The sequence below is a fragment of the Salvelinus namaycush genome, chromosome 25 (genome assembly GCF_016432855.1).
Source record: "Salvelinus namaycush isolate Seneca chromosome 25, SaNama_1.0, whole genome shotgun sequence".
In the NCBI taxonomy this organism is placed as follows: Eukaryota; Metazoa; Chordata; class Actinopteri; order Salmoniformes; family Salmonidae; genus Salvelinus; species Salvelinus namaycush.
The window spans coordinates 3,983,246-4,004,603 of record NC_052331.1 but is presented as its reverse complement, the minus strand read 5'-3'; the positions used below and the strand labels follow the sequence as shown (position 1 = coordinate 4,004,603).

At 40.6% G+C, this 21,358-nt stretch overlaps 1 protein-coding gene across 2 annotated transcripts in view; it reads right to left on the bottom strand.

Annotated features, from left to right (window-relative positions):
* Positions 1-7,676: 7,676 nt before the first annotated feature.
* The window catches only part of LOC120020191 (serine/threonine-protein kinase OSR1-like), a 38,972-nt gene continuing 25,290 nt past the window's right edge, over positions 7,677-21,358 (bottom strand). Inside the window, exons 14-17 of one of the 2 annotated variants that reach the window (XM_038963685.1) lie at positions 18,118-18,170; positions 11,962-12,030; positions 8,352-8,416; positions 7,677-8,230 (exon numbers count right to left, since the gene is read on the bottom strand). In XM_038963685.1, the coding sequence (XP_038819613.1) occupies positions 8,156-8,230; positions 8,352-8,416; positions 11,962-12,030; positions 18,118-18,170 (262 nt within the window). In that variant the 3' untranslated portion in view covers positions 7,677-8,155. Of the gene's footprint in view, positions 8,231-8,351; positions 8,417-11,961; positions 12,031-13,245; positions 13,287-18,117; positions 18,171-21,358 lie in introns of those variants that run through there. The other variant, XM_038963686.1, reaches the window with a different exon arrangement.

The following is a 21,358-nucleotide window of genomic DNA, read 5'->3' as shown; positions in this document are numbered from 1 at the left end:
TTAGTATTCTTTGTTTTCTTTATTATTTTAGTTAGGTCAGGGTGTGACATGGGTATTTATGTGGGTTTTGTAGTGTCCAGGGTGATTGTAAGGTTTAGGGGGTTTATTTAGAGTAGTTGTATTTATGTTTAGTATAGTTGTCTAGCTGTGTCTATGTTGAACGTTTGTAGCCTGTGTGTGTGCACTACGTTTATTAGCTTCACGGTCGTTTGTTGTTTTGATAGTTTGTAAGTGTTTTGTTTCGTTTTGCCTTCGTCTATAATAAAAGAAGATGGCTTATTTTCCACGCGCTGCGTTTTGGTCCGTCTCTCCTCCACACGATCGTGACACGCTGGTACAGTAGTTAGATAGCTACTGAAGTTAGCAATACAAATGTAAATAAATTGCACTAAATAGACACAAAAATAAAGTTTAAAAAAAAACAGAAAACAATTTATAATATACCTCCTCAGTCTCCTGTAATTTGAAAAACGAAATTGAATTGAATAATATCCCAAAAATGCTCAACTATCACTTTTCACTCTTAACCTCTATCCAACAATGTCACCAAGCTCCTCAACACATAGAAACCCCATAATGCTCTGTGGCACAATCCCAATACAACTCAATAGGTTTGTTTTCTGATCCTAATTCTATGATTGGATGGACAACATGTCAGTTCATAAAAGCTTTGATTGGTTGGAGGACGTCCTTCGGAAGTGGTCATAATTACCATTTATGTCTATGGAAGGGGGTGAGGCCTACGAACCTCCTAGGTTTTGTATTGAAGTCAATGTGGCCAGAGGAGGATGGAGGCTAGCTGTCCTCCGGCTACACCATGAAGCTACCCCAGACAGTGCTGTTGAAGTTACTATAGACCTTCAATGCATTTAAAAAAAAATGTAATCAAGTATTTGGTGACATATGAATATATTTATATAGTTTTATCTAAAAATTATAACTTTTTTAATGTTTCACAATTAGTTGTTTTAATGAAATTTTGCAGAGGAGTATGGTCCTCCCCTTCCTCTGAGGAGCCTCCACTGGTGTGAGTGTTGGAGTGTGCCCCTGGCTATCCGTACATTTTTAAAACAAGAAAATGGTGCCTTCTGCTTTGCTTAATATAAGGAATTTGAAATGATTTAACTTCTGATACTTAAGTAAATGTAATTGCTAAAATATACTTAAGTATATTTAAAACCACATACTTTTACTCAAGCAGTATTTTACTGGGTGACTTTCACTTTTACTTGAGTAACTTTCTATGAAGGTATCTTTACTTTTACTCAAGTATGACAATTGGGTACTTTTTTCCACCCCTGTGTAGGTAAGTAGGTTCAGAAATGACCATGTCTCATCAGCAGAGCCGGAGTGCTTTGTGTCCTGTAGCCTCCCTCCCGTCTCTTCATGGGCTCGGAGCAGCGGTCATGTTTCTCCTCCCTGGAGTTTTGCGCCTGTTTCGAAACACCGCCTTCAAATGCAGGTAACCAGCCGATGTAGAAACGCCAAGTGGTCTGCTGACAATATTTCCTCGTCAAGACCTGCAGAGGAAACAAGCTCTCCAAGACAAGAGCACACCGAGTGGCAAGCACTGCCTATTCTCAATTATTTAGGCTAAGTCTCTATAAGGCGGGTGTAACGCTTGTTCTCCTCCTCTTCGTCCGAAGAGGAGGAGTAGGGATCAGACCAACATGCAGCGGGTTTAGAAAACATAATGAATTTATTAAACGACGAAGACGAACACGAAACAACACTTGGAATAATTACAAAATAACAAAACGAACGAAGACAGACCTGAACTAGAGAACTTACAAAATAAGACGAAGAACGCACGAACAGGTATAGACTATAAACAAAAAACGCTACAGTCCCGTGTGGTACGAACATACATACAGACACGGAAGACAACCACCCACAAACAAAGTGTGAACACCCTACCTTTATATGGTTCCCAATCAGAGGAAAACGTCAAACACCTGTCTCTGATTGAGAACCATATGAGGCTAATTACCAACGACCTAAACATAGAAACACAAAACATAGAATGCCCACCCCAACTCACGCCCTGACCATCTAAACACATACAAAAATAACAGACAACAGGTCAGGAACGTGACAGCGGGACAAAGTTGAATTTCGGTTTAACGGATGCCCCGCCTTACTTTTCTCCACACCGATAATTTAAAAAAAAATCAGATGTGTTATTTTGTTGGGCAATTTATGCAGCGCTTTGTTTATAATCCACTGTCCGCTCCCGCTTGAGGCTTTGCCAAATTGATGCGCAAGAGACCAAACAGCCCTAGATCACACACTCAGATCATGTTCGAGCTCAGATTGGACAGTGAAACACACACGCTCTCAACTGCAGGCGACGTGCAGATGTTTCATTTCTCTCTCATGCGGTATTGGCTGAATACAGCGCACATTCCTACTATTTACGTATCCAGGTTAAACGTAGGGCGTCCCTCATAAACAAACAGTCGGTTAAATTCATGGTTAATGCATTATTTTCATATCTATTAGAAGCGATTAATAGACGAAACAACAATGTAATTTAACCAATTGACTGGCCAGAGATCAAGGCATTCATCAGCAAATACGCAGTGCAAACTGATAGTATTTTGGACAACCAAATCGAAGTATGTCAGCTGTATGGGGATTTGCGATTCATAACATTTTACCGGTACTACCAGGTAGTAGTAGGCCAACCGATAACACCAAGACGGAATGCGTTTGAAGTGAAGATGCGCCGCCGAGAACAACTAGCATGTCCAGCAAAGTACATCGACAGTGGCACGCACACACTTCGTGCAGATTAGCAGGTTCACAATGATGGGATCGACTGTCTCCAAGGTGGGGGCTTTTCGTGGCAGCCAGACGAGACAATCGAAGGAGGATGGGGTGAGCAAAATTACTGGGCTCGAATTTAGTCAAGCTTGCTCTATATTTATTGATGTTTCTAAATGTGCATGTTATAAACTACGTGTTTTATTTTGATGGGCTATACACCATGGCTGGATTTATGAGAAGCCTAATCATATTTGTATGAATATTTTGTTAACGCCTATAGGCTATCGAGATGCATTCTGGTAATGGACTCATTATACGTCAACATTTTAATTTGATTACAATTATTTGTCAATAATTCTTGAATTAGAAAATCATGTTAACTAGTCTACTCTATTACCCTATACGTCACATAAAATGACGAGATTGGATTACACTTCTTTTTAACAGGAATAAAGAAACTGTCGCAAGTTATACTTCCCATTGTGTTTCATTTCTCATGGTTATAACATTGTAACATCTGCATTCTTTTTAAGAAAAATAGTGTAGGCTTTCGCATGGAATAATATAACTCTTGAAGCTCACAGTAGGCCTACAGCCTGTACAAGTGCCTAGGACAATGTGGTAATGTACTGTTATTCCTTATGCACTTTTTTTTTTTTGCTCGCTCGCCTCCCTTTCTGGGGGGGGGGGGGGGGGGGAGAGAATCCGTTAAAACAGTGAATACATTTTGTCTGGCCTAATAGTCTATAATAGTGTCGCCCATTACCTCTCATCAGCACCTGCATCTTTTGTAGTAGGACCGTTTCACAAAACAAGGTCACATATACATTGGATGTTCCTGAGTGGCCTAAAATCGGGTTTTAAATCTATGGCAATACTTGAAAATGGCCGTCTAGCATTGATCAAGAAACATCTTGACAAAGCTTGAAGACTTTAAAAGAATAATGGGCAAATATTGTTACAAGCCAGGTGTGCAAAGCTCTTAGAGACTTACCCAGAAAGACTTACAGCTGTGATCATTGCCAACGGTGATTCTAACACGTATCGACTCAGGCAGTTGAATACTTATCTAATCAAGACGTTTTATTTTTCATTAAAAAATATATAATTTTTCTTCCACTTTGACAAGGTATTTAAAAGAAAAATATAATTTTAATCTCACTTTCTAACAACCAAATTTTGAAAAAGTCTAGGGGTGTGAATACTTTCGGAAGGCACTGTATATAAAGAAAACAAACTCATGGGACTTGGTTCAAACCATGTGAATTTATTTACCTTTTCACCTATTTTAGAAATAGTTGAGCAGAATTATTTATTTTCATGTTTTTGTGTGATGGCAATTTTAACCACCATTTATAACATTGATTCTGCAAAGTGCTTTTAAATCCTGACATCAAGTTGTCATTTAATGCTAAGGTTTCACAAACAGCATTATTCCATTTTGATCACTTGCGCAGTTTATGATGATACACATAATGTCGAAAATATATATGCGTTCCAACAAACATAAAAAAACTTCCAACAAATAAAAATAAACTCATAAAAGTTCAATCAGATCCAAGTAAGTGTCATAATAAATACTAATCATTCAAAGAGTTCGCCTTGTGACCGATATCTACCTGACAACATTGGCTTTACAATAGAGGGAAAATAGATTAAAACCCAGGACATTATGCTATCAGCTCACACATTCTTCTAGCCTGGGTGTCCAAGATATGTTTATGCTCTTGCCAATGCCAATTGTATTGTTTGGCAAGACAATGAGTAACAGGGAGTTGGCACAAACAGACTGACACACGGGCTAACATTCTTCAACATATTGCTCAGTCTGAAAGCAACATATCACACCAGCGGGAATTGTGTCAGTTCTGTGTCATGTTGTTGTTAGTTAGCTAGGCCTACTTTTACATTTCTTGAGGAACATCATCCCAGTTTGTATTTCTACAGGAAACTCAGAATTCGACAGGTTTCAGTGATTTAAAAAAGTCTCAATGGGAAAAAACAAAACACAAATTGCGTATTACTATCTCCATGACAACAAAAGCATAGAATGTGAACTAGAAGATGAGCCATTCTTAACTAACGCAAATATGTACGTTAATATCAATAAGGTACCAATTCAGCAAATCACGTGGCACGATTAGCAACAAAACTCAGAATTAGTGGGAAAATCTACAAAACAAGCAATTATTTCAACCTGTAGAGATACTGGATGAGCTACTGATCAAGTATACCAGTTGTTCATCGGCCACAATCATTTGTACAACTAAAGAGCATTCTTTCCCCATTAGAAATGTACTCCAGAAACAGTTGATTACTTTGCTTTGCTTCCTAATCCCATACATACCTTTGGGAGCGCGTGTGAAAGGCTGTGCGTGTTGTGGCATCACCAGCTTGCCATTATAATGTAACCGTACCTTTTTGGAAATACAATATCTGCTAAATAGACCGATTTACAACAGTACCTGAACTAGCTAACCCACACACACAGCCCCTGGAACTCTACAGAAACACACATACCAACCAACAAAAACAAACAAACATAGAACGTAAAGTAGGAGTGACTTTGAGGTGAGTGTGGATGGATTGGAGCACAAGGCTACGATACAAATGAATTTGTCCATCTAGGAAGGAGAAACAGCCATCACGATGACAGCTAGCTAGGTAGCTAGCGGGAGTACAGAGGTCCAATAACTAGTGAACCGCTGGTCATGAACATCACAGAGACAAAATTGCATAGTCCCAAGACCATAATCAAGATCTTAGGAAGTTATTGTTTTACTGTCTTTGAGTATTAACTCTGGATAATCGTTCAGAATGGTTTTCAGACTGAAACGTAATGAATAGAGCAGACCCGATTCCCAAATCTATACGACATGCAATCCTATCTGTTCCACACAATATATATCTATCCAAACGTTTCATTATGTCCTGTAATATTGCTCCCTTCTGAACAGACCCCTTCCTTGTTAGAGCAATGATATCGGTCTGTCTGGGGTATCTTGAACCACTAACAGCTCCACTAACAACCACTATCAACGTAATGATACACCAATGAGCGGTTATAACAGGGAAAAGAACTTAGGACAGTTAATGTCAACTTTTAAACCACCTATGAGAGCTTATAACAGCTTATGTCAACAGATAGACCAAGGAAAGCATATGACACCTAAGAAAGCTTATGTCAGCGCATGTAATGATATACACTACGATGCCAGCTATTTCTGATTCATGACTGGAGGCCCCTATAGTTCAATATCAATAAGGTTATCAAGGGAAGTCTCTTTTCATCAGCCATTCACTCACTCTTCTACAAATCCATACTGTAATAGATCCTCACTAAATAACTCCTTTACACTTCGTAATATACTAAGTCGGCATCCGAAATGGCACCCCTCCCCTACATAGTGCACTACTTTTGAACAGGGCCCTGCTCAAAAGGAGTGCGCAATATAGGGACTAAGGTGGCCATTGGGGAGGCAGCTTATATAATTCAGATAACAGTACAAGGATGCCTAATAGTGGTGGCTATTACACACAACACTCAGTTGTGCGTCGGTTCAGTGGCAGTTGTTAAACAGGCATTTACAGTGCCTTCGGAAACTATTCGGACCCCTTGACTTTTTCCACATTTTGTTAGGTTACAGCCTTATTCAAACATTTATTCAATTGCTTTGGTTCCTCATCAATCTGCACCCAGTACCCCAGAAATGACAAAGCAAAAACAGGATTTTAGAAAATGTTACTAAGTTATATAAATAAATTTAAAAAAACACGTAAACATCACATTTACATAAGTATTCAGACCCTTTACTCAGTACTTTGTTAAAGCATCTTTGGCAGCGATTACAGCCGAGTCTTCTTAGGTATGACGCTACAAGCTTGGCACACCTGTATTTGGGGAGTTTCTCCCATTCTTCTCTACAGACCCTCTCAAGCTCTGTCAGGTTGGATGGGGAGCGTTGCTGCACAGCTATTTTCAGGTCTCTCCAGAGATGTTCGATCGGGTTCAAGTCCGGGCTCTGGCTGGCCCACTCAACGACATTGAGACTTATCTCGAAGCCACTCGGAGCAAAGTACAGAGAGATCCTTGATGAAAACCTGCTCCAGAGTTCTCCAGATCTCAGCTACTACAGATGTGTGCTTAGGGTGGTTGTCCTGTTGGAAGGTGAACCTTCGCCTCTGACTGAGGTCCGAAGCACTCTGGAGCAGGTTTTCATCAAGGATCTCCCTGTACTTTGCTCTGTTCATCTTTTCCTCAACCCTGACTAGTCTCCCAGTCCCTGCTGCTGAAAAACATCTCCACAGCATGCTGCTGCCACCACCATGCTTCACTGTAGGGATGGTGTCAGGTTTCCTCCAGAAATGACGCTTGGTATTCAGGCCAAAGAGTTCAATCTTGGTTTCATTAAACTTGTTTCCCATGGTCTGAGAGTCTTTAGGTGCTTTTTTGGCAAACTTCATGCAGGCTGTCATGTGCCTTTTATTGAGGAGTGGAATGCTGGCCTGATTGGTGGAATGCTGCAGAGATGATTGTCCTTCTGGAAGGTTCTCCCATCTCCACAGAGGAACTCTAGAGCTCTGTCAGAGTGACTATCGGGTTCTGGGTCCCCTCCCTGACCAAGGCCCTTGTCCCCTGATTGCTCAGTTTGGCCTGGCGGCCAGCTCTAGGAAGAGTCTTGGTGGTTCCACACTTCTCTCATTTAAGAATGATGGAGGCCACTGTGTTCTTGGGGACCTTCAATGCTGCAGACATTTTTTGTTACCCTTCCCTAGATCTGTCCCTCGACACAATCCTGTCTGAGGTATATCTGTTTTTTATTTTTAATAAACGTGCAAAAATGTCTAAAACCCTGTTTTCACTTTGTCATTATGAGGTATTGTGTGTAGATTTCTGAGGATTTTTTGTTATTTCATCCATTTTATAATAAGGCTGTAACATAACAAAATGTGGAAAAAGGTCAAGGGGTCTGAATACTTTGAAGGCACTGTAAGTTATCACTTCCAAAACTCAAGAGTTATATCAGAATATGTTTTGGATTGTAGAGCTAAATGTAGAAAACGAAATAAGAAACATTTGTTGTTTATTTTTAAGTCTGATGATTATGTGGATTGCGACGCCCACCGTCCTCCCTCCCAGATACACTGCTGTAAACTCTTTCAAGTGTGATTTACTGTTCCTGTCCTAACTGTTGTCTTTTTGTTACACTGGTCCCATTCTCAGAGCCCATTTTAACTAACACTGCAGGTTTCAGTCAAGAAAATAACCCTACAGGTTGACAAATGCACTGTGGCTCTCTTCTTTGGCAGTAGTGGTGTCTTGGAATTTAGAACTATGCTGCTGTGCAATACTGTTTGTTCTCTCCTTTGTTGACGGAATATTGAGTTAAGTGATGCTGAGCTGAGCGAAACCCATCAGTTTGACATCGTCAGGGATCTCCGACTCATCTATGCCAGATGCCTGAGAAAGAAAGAAAAATAAATGTTCAATGCAGCTCTCTTTGTAGAATGTTGAGCAGGGCATGCGGTTTCAACAGGACAAAAATGGAAGCTTTGATTGAAACCAAAAATATTGAACTTACCAGTTTGAAAGTTACATTTTTATTGTTGAAAGGATCATCAACAATTTTCTGCAGGTTGGCAGCAACTGAAAAGAATACAGATGTGGAATAAGGAATCTGAACCTCTCTAAAAACAGCATAATTTTTGCCATCTCTGGAGTAAATAACCGTGTCTGAAATTTGTCTTGCCTACTACTTACTAAAACTAAATACTGTGTACTAATCGTTCTACATACTATTTAGAACGTACTGTTTAGTAAAACGTATGCACTAAGCAACAAATATCAACATACTAGTGTCATGACGTGGCCCTCTAGATATAGCAAGCACCAACTCTCTCTCTCCCACCACCTCTCTCCTCCCCCTACACCCAGGCTCTGCTATCTCAGGTAAATTCCTGGAGGAGACTCTCTCCCTCATGCAGTATAGAGAGAGAGGGTTCACAGTAGAACAAAGGAACTTCTTCTAACTCACAGAACTTGAGAACTGAACAATATCCATGTTTTGGAGAATGTGTAAACGGTCGGTGGAGAATCCAGCTACGACCGGTCCATTTTGTCTAATGTTTGTGACCTCATGAGAGACAATACAGCCACATTACCATAACTCTGTTTATACAAGAGTCTCCGTTATGAGATTTGCATCTAATTATTGTATAAAATGAATGAGTAAAGATGAAACTATTTGTGAAATTATGTAATGTGATTTTAAACTGTTTAATGAAAGAGAATCCAATTCCCTTTAAAATGTAACTAGGTCATTGGTCCGCCCCATGAGCACAGACATTGAACTGGTGTCATGGGACAGCCCTTTTCTGCTGTTCCGAATATAAACCCCACCTGGAGAAGCCCACTTCAGACCAAGCGTACCTCGATTACCGAGAGGGCTAAGGTTTGAGTAGAGACCATGCATTCCTCGGTTGTTGAATTCTTAACCAAACCACGTAGAACATTGGCTACACCAGTGGAAATGGTTCAACTCTGAGACTATCGATACCGATAGAATAAGAGCAAATCTTCGATACTAATTACTAGTCTGCCGCTAGAATTTATGTCTACCTGGAATGCGAAGACCGACAACCGCCGAAACATCTATTCTATAAGAACATTTCTGAATGTTCTAACCAAAGACTCCAGGGACGCAGAGAGAATCTCGGATGAACTTTCCAACAGAAAAGGACGATTCCAACAGAGATCACGACGACACACTGAGCGTAAATATATATATTGATTGCAATTATTCCCGAATGAGTGAGCGTTCATGTGCAAAGGATTAGCATTTCAATTATTATAATTATCCACTGTGTAGTGACTCGTCTTTCCCGGCCTTCTCAGTCCACACCCACTTCTCTTATCATTTCCTTGTAACCATATACACTGCTCAAAAAAATAAAGGGAACACTAAAATAACACATCCTAAATCTGAATGAATGAAATATTCTTATTAAATACTTTTTTCTTTACATAGTTGAATGTGCTGACAACAAAATCACACAAAAATTATCAATGGAAATCAAATTTATCAACCCATGGAGGTCTGGATTTGGAGTCACACTCAAAATTAATGTGGAAAACCACACTACAGGCTGATCCAACTTTGATGTAATGTCCTTAAAACAAGTCAAAATGAGGCTCAGTAGTGTGTGTGACCTCCCTACAACGCCTGGGCATGCTCCTGATGAGGTGGCGGATGGTCTCCTGAGGGATCTCCTCCCAGACCTGGACTAAAGCATCCACCAACTCCCGGACAGTCTGTGGTGCAACGTGGCTTTGGTGGATGGAGCGAGACATGATGTCCCAGATGTGCTCAATTGGATTCAGGTCTGGGGAACGGGCGGGCCAGTCCATAGCATCAATGCCTTCCTCTTGCAGGAACTGCTGACACACTCCAGCCACATGAGGTCTAGCATTGTCTTGCATTAGGAGGAACCCAGGGCCAACCGCACCAGCATATGGTCTCACAAGGGGTCTGAGGATCTCATCTCGGTACCTAATGGCAGTCAGGCTACCTCTGGCGAGCACATGGAGGGCTGTGCGGCCCCCCAAAGAAATGCCACCCCACACCATGACTGACCCACCGCCAAACCGGTCATGCTGGAGGATGTTGCAGGCAGCAGAACGTTCTCCACGGCGTCTCCAGACTCTGTCACGTCTGTCACGTGCTCAGTGTGAACCTGCTTTCATCTGTGAAGAGCACAGGGCGCCAGTGGCGAATTTGCCAATCTTGGTGTTCTCTGGCAAATGCCAAACGTCCTGCACGGTGTTGGGCTGTAAGCACAACCCCCACCTGTGGACGTCGGGCCCTCATACCACCCTCATGGAGTCTGCTCAAACGGTCAGAAACAGACACATGCACATTTGTGGCCTGCTGGAGGTCATTTTGCAGGGCTCTGGCAGTGCTCCTCCTGATCCTCCTTGCACAAAGGCGGAGATAGCGGTCCTGCTGCTGGGTTGTTGCCCTCCTACGGCCTCCTCCACGTCTCCTGAAGTACTGGCCTGTCTCCTGGTAGCGCCTCCATGCTCTGCACACTACGCTGACAGACACAGCAAACCTTCTTGCCACAGCTCACATTGATGTGCCATCCTGGATGAGCTGCACTACCTGAGCCACTTGTGTGGGTTGTAGACTCCGTCTCATGCTACCACTAGAGTGAAAGCACCGCCAGCATTCAAAAGTGACCAAAACATCAGCCAGGAAGCATAGGAACTGAGAAGTGGTCTGTGGTCACCACCTGCAGAACCACTCCTTTATTGGGGGTGTCTTGCTAATTGCCTATAATTTCCACCTGTTGTCTATTCCATTTGCACAACAGCATGTGAAATTTATTGTCAATCAGTGTTGCTTCCTAAGTGGACAGTTTGATTTCACAGAAGTGTGATTGACTTGGAGTTACATTGTGTTGTTTAAGTGTTCCCTTTATTTTTTGGAGCAGTGTATATTGTTTGTTTATGCATTTGTGATTATTTAAATAATCATTTATTTACTAAGACAATTTATGTATGGATGATTCATAGTGAAGGCTGGGTTTGTGCAGATAACTTACGATGTTTGGAATGAGACTAACGTGAGGTAAAGAATGACTCATTAATTAGAAGACTAATTGGTCAGATCTGAAGATTTTCCTTGGTGCCCCGATTTCCTGGTTAATTACATTTACATGATTAGTTTAAATCACGTAGTAATAATTACAGAGAATTGATTTGATAAAATAAGTCTTCACTTTAATGATGCCAAAGACACGACACTAGGCTCACCCATACTGAGAATGTGTCATCTAATGCGTTGTTTCCAGCCATTTGTTCATTTTTCTACAGCCTGTCCCTTCTTTGATTATCAGCTGTTGTCAAACACACATGGGTCTGAAAATACGATTCTCTTCCTCAATAGTGTGCAGCTTAATCTACTAGATGAAAAGCCAAAATGAGTATGACATCCTGGCATTTAAAGCATACTCAATCTTCTAAATGTCACACTATAAAATATTATATTTCCACATAACCAAAATGTGTTGTCCCAGTCATTTCAGCCTGACCTGTGACTTCACTGACCTCTAGTAGCTTTGGTCAAGTTACCATAGTCAGGGACATGTTATCCTACAGTAGATCTCTCTAAGCTCTGGTTTCATACTCACCAACCACTACGTCTTTCCCATCGACTAGACCTGCGGATACCAACTCCTGAGACACTCCATCTGAGGAATCTGAGGGAAGGTAGGTGAGTGAGTGAGAACAAAACCGAGAGATATGGAGATAGATGGAGGAGAGATAAACAGAGCAGGAGGGGTTAGTTATGCGAGAAGAGAAAAAGTGTGATGGGTCCATATATGTGATTGTAACCCATTAACAGGTCGACCAGAAAAGCCACATCCCTGATATGCAGATGACTGGCAACCCTGATTAGAAACACCTGCTTCTCACCTGTTGATCCCTATAAATGCTGTTTCTGATAGGAAAAGATTTTAACCTACACGAAGACATAAGTTGAAAAATCTGTTCTGAAGCAGTTAAAGTAAAAGTTAGCTTTATGCAACATATTTCTGAGTGCGAATCCCATCACACTTTTTTTGCTAATCTGGAGTCACTGGTTTTATGTAACAATCAGACTTTTGGGTGAATGCGATGGTCGACTTTTGTTTAGATACAGTGCCTTCAGAAAGTATTCACACGTCTTGACTTTTCCCACATTTTGTAAGGTTACAGCCTGAATTAAAAAATATATTAAATTCATATTTTGTTTCACTGATCTACACACAATACCCCATAATGTCAAAGTGGAATTATGTTTTAAGAAATGTCTACAAATTATAAAAAATGTATGGGTAAAATCATTTGAGTCAATAAGTAGTCAACCTTTTTGTTATGGCAAGCCTAAATAAGTGCAGGATTGTTGAGGAAAACTTGAGGAAAAAAGAGCTCATTATCCAGTTTATTAAAACAATTGCAAGGAAGTTCACTCAGGACATACAGAAGAACAAACAAATCTACAGAATCGCAGTCATTTATATAAAGTACCAGTCAAAAGTTGACACACCTACTCATTCAAAGGTTTTTCTTTATTTGTACGATTTTCTACATTGTAGAATAATAGTGAAGACATAAAAACTATGATATAACACATATGGAATCATGTAGTAACCCCAAAAAAGTGTTAAACAAATATATTTTAGATTCTTCGAAGTAGCCACCCTTTGCCTTGATGACAGCTTTGCACAATCTGGCATTCTCTCAACCGGCTTCACTTGGAATGCTTTTCCAACAGTCTTGAAGGAGTTCCCACATATGCTGAGCACTTGTTGGCTGCTTTTCCTTCACTCTGCGGTCCAACTTATCCCAAACCATCTCAATTGGGTTGAGGTCGGGTGATCGTGGATGCCAGGTCATCTGATGCAGTACTCCATCACTCTGCTTCTTGGTAAAATAGCCCTTACACAGCCTGGAGGTGTGTTGGGTCATTGTCCTGTTGAAAAACAAATGATAGTCCCACTAATAACAAACCACATGGGATGGCATATCGCTGCAGAATGCTGTAGTAGCCATGCTGGTTAAGGTGTGCCTTGAATTCTAAATAAATGACTGAAAATGTCACCAGCAAAGCATCATCACACCACCTCCTCCATGCTTTACAGTGGGAAATACATGTGTTATTTCATAGTTTTGATGTCTTCGGAAATAGAAGCACAAGCATTTCGCTACACTCGCATTAACATCTGCTAACGATGTGTATGTGACCAATAACATTTTATTTGATTCACTATTATTCTACATTGTAGAAAATAGTCAAAATAAAGAAAAACCCTGGAATGAGTAGGTGTCCAAACCTTTGACTGGTACTGTACTTCACCTACACAAAGAACTGCTTACCCCTACATACGCGATAAGGGGTACTTGGCTGCAATCCCTTAAAGCGTTATACAAAAAAGAACTGGTTCTAACCGGTTCTCACAGCCTATGTGTCTAAGACAGGGGAGTGATAAGATCTTTAGATCCTGAACAGGAATTCAGCCTGGCTGGGCCTTCGGTGCCCTAAGGATAAGGAGCCAGTAACAAATCACTCCTTTGTTGCGGTGTGTGAAGAAAGTACTGGACAGCTGTGAAAAATTACCAGTGATATACAGTTGAAGTCGGAAGTTTACATACACCTTAGCCAAATACATTTAAAAACTCAGATTGACAATTCCTGACATTTAATCCGAGTAAGAATTCCCTGTCTAAGGTCAGTTATTTCACATTCTTAAAATAAAGAGGTGATCCTGTCAGAATAATAGCAGAGAGAATTATTTCTTTCAGCTTTTATTTCTTTCATCACATTCCCAGTGGGTCAGAAGTTTACATGCACTCAGTTAGTACTTGGTAGCATTGCCTTTAAATTGTTTGACTTCGGTCAAACGTTTCGGGTAGCCTTCCACAACCTTCCGACAATAAGTTGGGTGAACTTTGGCCCATTCCCCCTGACAGAGCTGGTGGGCAGAACTGAAAAAGTTCTGCCCACAAATTTTCTATAGGATTGAGGTCAGGGCTTTGTGATGGCCACTCCAATACCTTGACTTTGTTGTCCTGAAGCCATTTTGGCACAACTTTGGAAGTATGCTTGGGCTTATTGTCCATTTGGAAGACCCATTTGCGACCAAGATTTAACTTCCTGATTGATTTCTTGAGATGTTGCTTCAATATATTCACATAATTTTCCTGCCTCATGATGCCATCTATTTTGTGCAGTGGACCAGTCCCTCCTGCAGAAAAGCACCCCCACAACATGACGCTGCCACCCCCATGCTTCATGGTTGGGATGGTGTTCTTCGGCTTGCAAGCATCCCCCTTTTTCCTCCAAACATAACGATGGTCATTATGGCCAAACAGTTCTATTTTTGTTTCATCAGACCAGAGGACATTTCTCCAAAAAGTACTATCTTTGTCCCTATTTGCAGTTGCAAACCGTAGTCTGGCTTTTATATGGCGGTTTTGGAGCAGTGGCTTCTTCCTTGCTGAGAGGCCATTCAGGTTATGTCGATATAGGACTTGTTTTACTGTGCATATAGATACTTTTGTACCCGTTTCCTCCAGCATCTTCACAAGGTCCTTTGCTTTTGTTATGGGATTGATTTGCTCTTCCCGTACCAAAGTACGTTAATCTCGAGACAGAAAGAACGCGTCGCCTTCCTGAGCGGTATGACGGCTGCATGCTCCCATGGTGTTTATACTTGGGCACTACTGTTTGCACAGATGAACGTGGTACCTTCAGGCATTTGGAAATTGCTCCCCAAGGATGAACCAGACTTGTGGAGGTCTACAATTATTTTCTGAGTTCTTGGCTGATTTCCTTTGACTCTCCCATGATGTCAAGCAAAGAGGCACTGAGTTTGAAGGTAGGTCTTGAAATACATCCACAGGTACACCTCCAATTGACTCAAATGATGTCAATCAGAAGCTTCTAAAGCCATGACATCATTTTCTGAAATTTTCCAAGCTGTTTAAAGGCACAGTCAACTTAGTGTATGTAAACATCTGACCCACTGGAATTGTGATACAGTGAATTAAGTGAAAAAAATCTATCTGTAAACAATCGTTGGAAAAATTACTTGTGTCATGCAAAGTAGATGTCCTAACCAACTTGCAAAAACTACAGTTTATTAACAAGAAATTTGTGGAGTGGTTGAAAAACAAGTTTTAATGACTTCAACCTAAGTGTACGTAAACTTCCGTGTACGATTCAACTCAAGCGTTTACATAGCATTAGATTGTAACATAACCATTTTGCCCCAACAGGAGTGCTGCACAAGTCACATAATAAGTTGCAATAATAGTGTTTAAGATGATGTTTAAATGACTACCTCATTTCTGTACCTCACACATACAGATAATTGTAAGGTCCCTCAGTTGAGCAGTGAATTTCAAACACAGATTCAACCACAAAGACCAGGGAGGTTTTCCAATGCCTCGCAAAGGGCACCTATTGGTAGATGGGTGAAAAAATAAGCAGACATTGAATATCCCTTTGAGCATGGTGCAGTTATTAACACTTTGGGTGGTGTGTTAATACACCCAGTCACTACAAACATACAGGCATCCTTCCTAACTCCGTTGCCAGAGATGAAGGAAACCGCTCTGGGATTTCACCATGAGGCCAAAAGTGTGGTCATTTTATATAAACTATTTATTCAATGAATTTACAGAAAATGTGCTATATCGTGATATGCATCGTTATATGAAATGACTTATAATCGGGATATGAGATTTTGGCCATATCGCCCAGCTCTAGTACGTGGTTGCAAAGGGCATCAGTGTCTTAACAGAGCGATTTGCCAAGGCAGGATACTCTGAGCGCAGCCCAATCCATTTTCAAAGATCCGCTTGTTGCAATTTCAATGAGGCTCTCTTGTTCAGATATTGGTAATGGGACTGGAGGCAGCGCATGAAAGGGATAATGAATCCAGTTGTTTGTGTCGTCCGTTTCGGGAAAGTACCTGTGTAATTGCGCACCCAGCTCACTCAGGTGCTTCACTATATCACATTCAACATTGTCCTGTAAGCTTGAGTTCATTTGCACACAAAAAAAATCATACAATGATGGAAAGAGCTGTGTGTTGTCCTTGTTAATGCAGACAGAAAAGAGCTCCAACTTCTTAATCATAGCCTCAATTTTGCCCCGCACATTGAATATAGTTGCTGAGAGTCCCTGTAAGACAAGGGACTCAGACAAGTGAAAATTATGGTCAGTAAAGAAAACTTTAAGCTCGTCTCTGTGTCAATACTTTGCCCCTTGATAACCAGCGCACTTCTGTATGTTGTAAAAGCGTTACATGGTCGCTGCCCATATCATTGCATAATGCAGAAAATACACCAGAGTTCAGGGTCCTTGCTTTAACAAAGTTAACCATTTTCACTGTACTGTCCAAAATGTCTTTCAAGCTGTCAGGTATTCCCTTGGCAGCAAGAGCCTCTCGGTGGCTGCTGCAGTGTACCCAAGTGGCGTCGGGAGCAACTGCTTGCACACGCGTTACCACTCCACTATGTCTCCCTGTCATGGCTTTTGCGCCATCAGTACAGATACCAACACATCTTGACCACCAAAGTCCATTTAATGTCACAAAGCTGTCCAGTACTTTAAACATATCCTCTTGTTGTCCTGGTTTCCAGTGGTTTGCAGAAGAGGATGTATTCCTTAATTGACCCCCCATAAACATAAAGGACATATACCAGAAGCTGTGCCAGGCCCGCCACGGCTGTGGACTCATCCAGCTGTAACGCATATAATTCACTGGCTTGTATGCAAAGCAGTAATTGTTTCAAAACATCTCCTGCCATGTCACTGATGTGTTGTGAAAGTGTTGTTTGATGAAGGCATTGTCTGTATATTTTTTGGGGCCTTTTCCCCCTGCATTGTCCCAGCCATATCCGCAGCAGCAGGAAGAATGAAGTCCTCCACAATAGTATGGAGCTTGCCTGTCCTAGCCACTCGGTAGCTCACCATATAAGACGCTTCTTGCCCCTTCTTATTAATGGTATCTGTTGCTTTTATACATGTCTTACTACTCGAAAGTCGTCTTTATTCTCGCTCAAACTCCTATGGTTTATTTTTCAAATTGTCATGTTACGTTTCTAAATGTCTGCCCAAGAGTGAAGGTTTCCCGTGAGAGAGAAACGGTTAATGTGATTGGATGTTAATTATTTGACTAGGCTACCTGTATTTCACATTGTGTTGCTATTTCTCTTAACACTAGATGGTTTCATTTTATTTTCTGCAGTGAAACGAGGCTACTCAGGCGAGAAAAACACCTCACCCAAATGTATAGCCCCGTTGGAAAATATAAAAAGGTACTGTTTGAAAATGTGAAGAAAAACGAATTTAAAAAATGTAACAAATGTTTTCAAATGTGAATCACGTTTTTATTTGGCGTACCCCCGACAGCATTGCGCGTACGCCCCCCAGTCTGAGAATACCTGCGGTAGATTAAGACGCATCCAATGCAAAAAAACATCTCTAGCCTAAACTGTCGGATTTCGATAGGGATTAGATTTCCGCAGGGCCGTGGAAATCGCCTCTACGGGTTTAAATCCATTTTAATCCCACTTGTAACGCAACAAAATGTGGAAAAAGTCAAAGGGTGTGAACACTTTCTGAAGGCACTGTATGTTTTAACAAGCAAACAAGAGTGCAAGACCAGCCAAAAGTCAGCCAGTTAGCTCCCTCTGTTGGCTCCAGTTTAACATAACAGAGCAGCAATAGGTTGGTGAGTGTGAGGAGGGAAAAACAGGAAATAGCTAACACACAGAGACAGACAGACACTTACCTCTACCAGGCATGAACTCAAATCGGATGTCGTTCAGTTCTTTCTTCAAGTTCCTGGGAAGAGGAGAGTTAGAACTGGTTAGGAGGAGGTCTGGACATTCAGGTTAGGCGGTGTCAACCATTGTCCAATTGTGATTATCTACTCATAAAACATTGTGATATACCCCTATTGGCCAACACTGTTTGTTATATAAATAAAACAACCCAGCTAAAAAACACAGTTGGGCTATGGTGCGAAACCGGGTGCTACAACTGGACGAAACATGACAAAATGTAATGTTGAAAGCCTGGACAGATACTAAGTTCAGGCAAATATTATCTAATATTCCTTGCTGGTGGAGGAGCTTGGGCATGGAACAGGTTTGTGTCTGTGTGGCACGCACACGACGGAGCAAAGTGACAGTCAACTGATGACGAATGGGCGGTCTTGCCATAGTGAGTTAGGTTATAAATCATGGGCTGGATAGCAGCAAAGTCTGCCGTCTTCAGAACTGGATAATAATTGCTTAATTTTCCTCATCCTCATTTGTTAAACTTCTCATAAAGCTGTGACTGAGAATATGATTGAGAATGTTATGGGGCTATTTCGCTTCCACTGGTCCAACGGCATCATGAACTTTACCGAGTATCAGGACATTTTAGCTAAAAACCTGGTTGCCTCCTAGTCATATCAGTAACCCTGTTAGTTGATGATAATCCTAGTCATATTAGTAACCCTGTTAGTTGATGATAATCCTAGTCATATTAGTAACCCTGTTAGTTGATGATAATCCTAGTCATATTAGTAACCCTGTTAGTTGATGATAATCCTAGTCATATTAGTAACCCTGCTAATAGATGATAATCCTAGTCATATTAGTAACCCTGCTAGTTGATGATAATCCTAGTCATATTAGCAACCCTGCTAGTTGATGATAATCCTAGTCATATTAGCAACCCTGCTAGTTGATGATAATCCTAGTCATATTAGCAACCCTGCTAGTTGATGATAATCCTAGTCATATTAGCAACCCTGCTAGTTGATGATAATCCTAGTCATATTAGCAGCCCTGCTAGTTGATGATAATCCTAGTCATATTAGTAACCCTGCTAGTTGATGATAATCCTAGTCATATTAGCAGCCCTGCTAGTTGATGATAATCCTAGTCATATTAGTAACCCTGCTAGTTGATGATAATCCTAGTCATATTAGCAACCCTGCTAGTTGATGATAATCCTAGTCATATTAGTAACCCTGCTAATAGATGATAATCCTAGTCATATTAGCAACCCTGCTAGTTGATGATAATCCTAGTCATATTAGTAACCCTGCTAGTTGATGATAATCCTAGTCATATTAGCAACCCTGCTAGTTGATGATAATCCTAGTCATATTAGCAACCCTGCTAGTTGATGATAATCCTAGTCATATTAGCAACCCTGCTAGTTGATGATAATCCTAGTCATATTAGTAACCCTGCTAGTTGATGATAATCCTAGTCATATTAGCAACCCTGCTAGTTGATGATAATCCTAGTCATATTAGCAACCCTGCTAGTTGATGATAATCCTAGTCATATTAGTAACCCTGCTAGTTGATGATAATCCTAGTCATATTAGTAACCCTGCTAGTTGATGATAATCCTAGTCATATTAGCAACCCTGCTAGTTGATGATAATCCTAGTCATATTAGCAACCCTGCTAGTTGATGATAATCCTAGTCATATTAGCAACCCTGCTAGTTGATGATAATCCTAGTCATATTAGCAACCCTGCTAGTTGATGATAATCCTAGTCATATTAGTAACCCTGCTAGTTGATGATAATCCTAGTCATATTAGCAACCCTGCTAGTTGATGATAATCCTAGTCATATTAGTAACCCTGCTAGTTGATGACAATCCTAGTCATATTAGCAACCCTGCTAGTTGATGATAATCCTAGTCATATTAGTAACCCTGCTAATAGATGATAATCCTAGTCATATTAGTAACCCTGCTAGTTGATGATAATCCTAGTCATATTAGTAACCCTGCTAGTTGATGATAATCCTAGTCATATTAGTAACCCTGCTAGTTGATGATAATCCTAGTCATATTAGTAACCCTGCTAGTTGATGATAATCCTAGTCATATTAGCAACCCTGCTAGTTGATGATAATCCTAGTCATATTAGTAACCCTGCTAGTTGATGATAATCCTAGTCATATTAGTAACCCTGCTAGTTGATGATAATCCTAGTCATATTAGTAACCCTGCTAGTTGATGATAATCCTAGTCATATTAGTAACCCTGCTAGTTGATGATAATCCTAGTCATATTAGCAACCCTGCTAGTTGATGATAATCCTAGTCATATTAGTAACCCTGCTAGTTGATGATAATCCTAGTCATATTAGTAACCCTGCTAGTTGATGATAATCCTAGTCATATTAGTAACCCTGCTAATAGATGATAATCCTAGTCATATTAGTAACCCTGCTAGTTGATGATAATCCTAGTCATATTAGTAACCCTGCTAGTTGATGATAATCCTAGTCATATTAGCAACCCTGCTAGTTGATGATAATCCTAGTCATATTAGTAACCCTGCTAGTTGATGATAATCCTAGTCATATTAGTAACCCTGCTAGTTGATGATACTCCTAGTCATATTAGTAACCCTGCTAGTTGATGATACTCCTAGTCATATTAGTAACCCTGCTAGTTGATGATACTCCTAGTCATATTAGTAACCCTGCTAGTTGATGATACTCCTAGTCATATTAGTAACCCTGCTAGTTGATGATAATCCTAGTCATATTAGTAACCCTGCTAGTTGATGATACTCCTAGTCATATTAGTAACCCTGCTAGTTGATGATAATCCTAGTCATATTAGCAGCCCTGCTAGTTGATGATACTCCTAGTCATATTAGTAACCCTGCTAGTTGATGATAATCCTAGTCATATTAGCAACCCTGCTAGTTGATGATAATCCTAGTCATATTAGCAACCCTGCTAGTTGATGATAATCCTAGTCATATTAGCAACCCTGCTAGTTGATGATAATCCTAGTCATATTAGTAACCCTGCTAGTTGATGATAATCCTAGTCATATTAGTAACCCTGCTAGTTGATGATAATCCTAGTCATATTAGTAACCCTGCTAGTTGATGATAATCCTAGTCATATTAGCAACCCTGCTAGTTGATGATAATCCTAGTCATATTAGTAACCCTGCTAGTTGATGATAATCCTAGTCATATTAGTAACCCTGCTAGTTG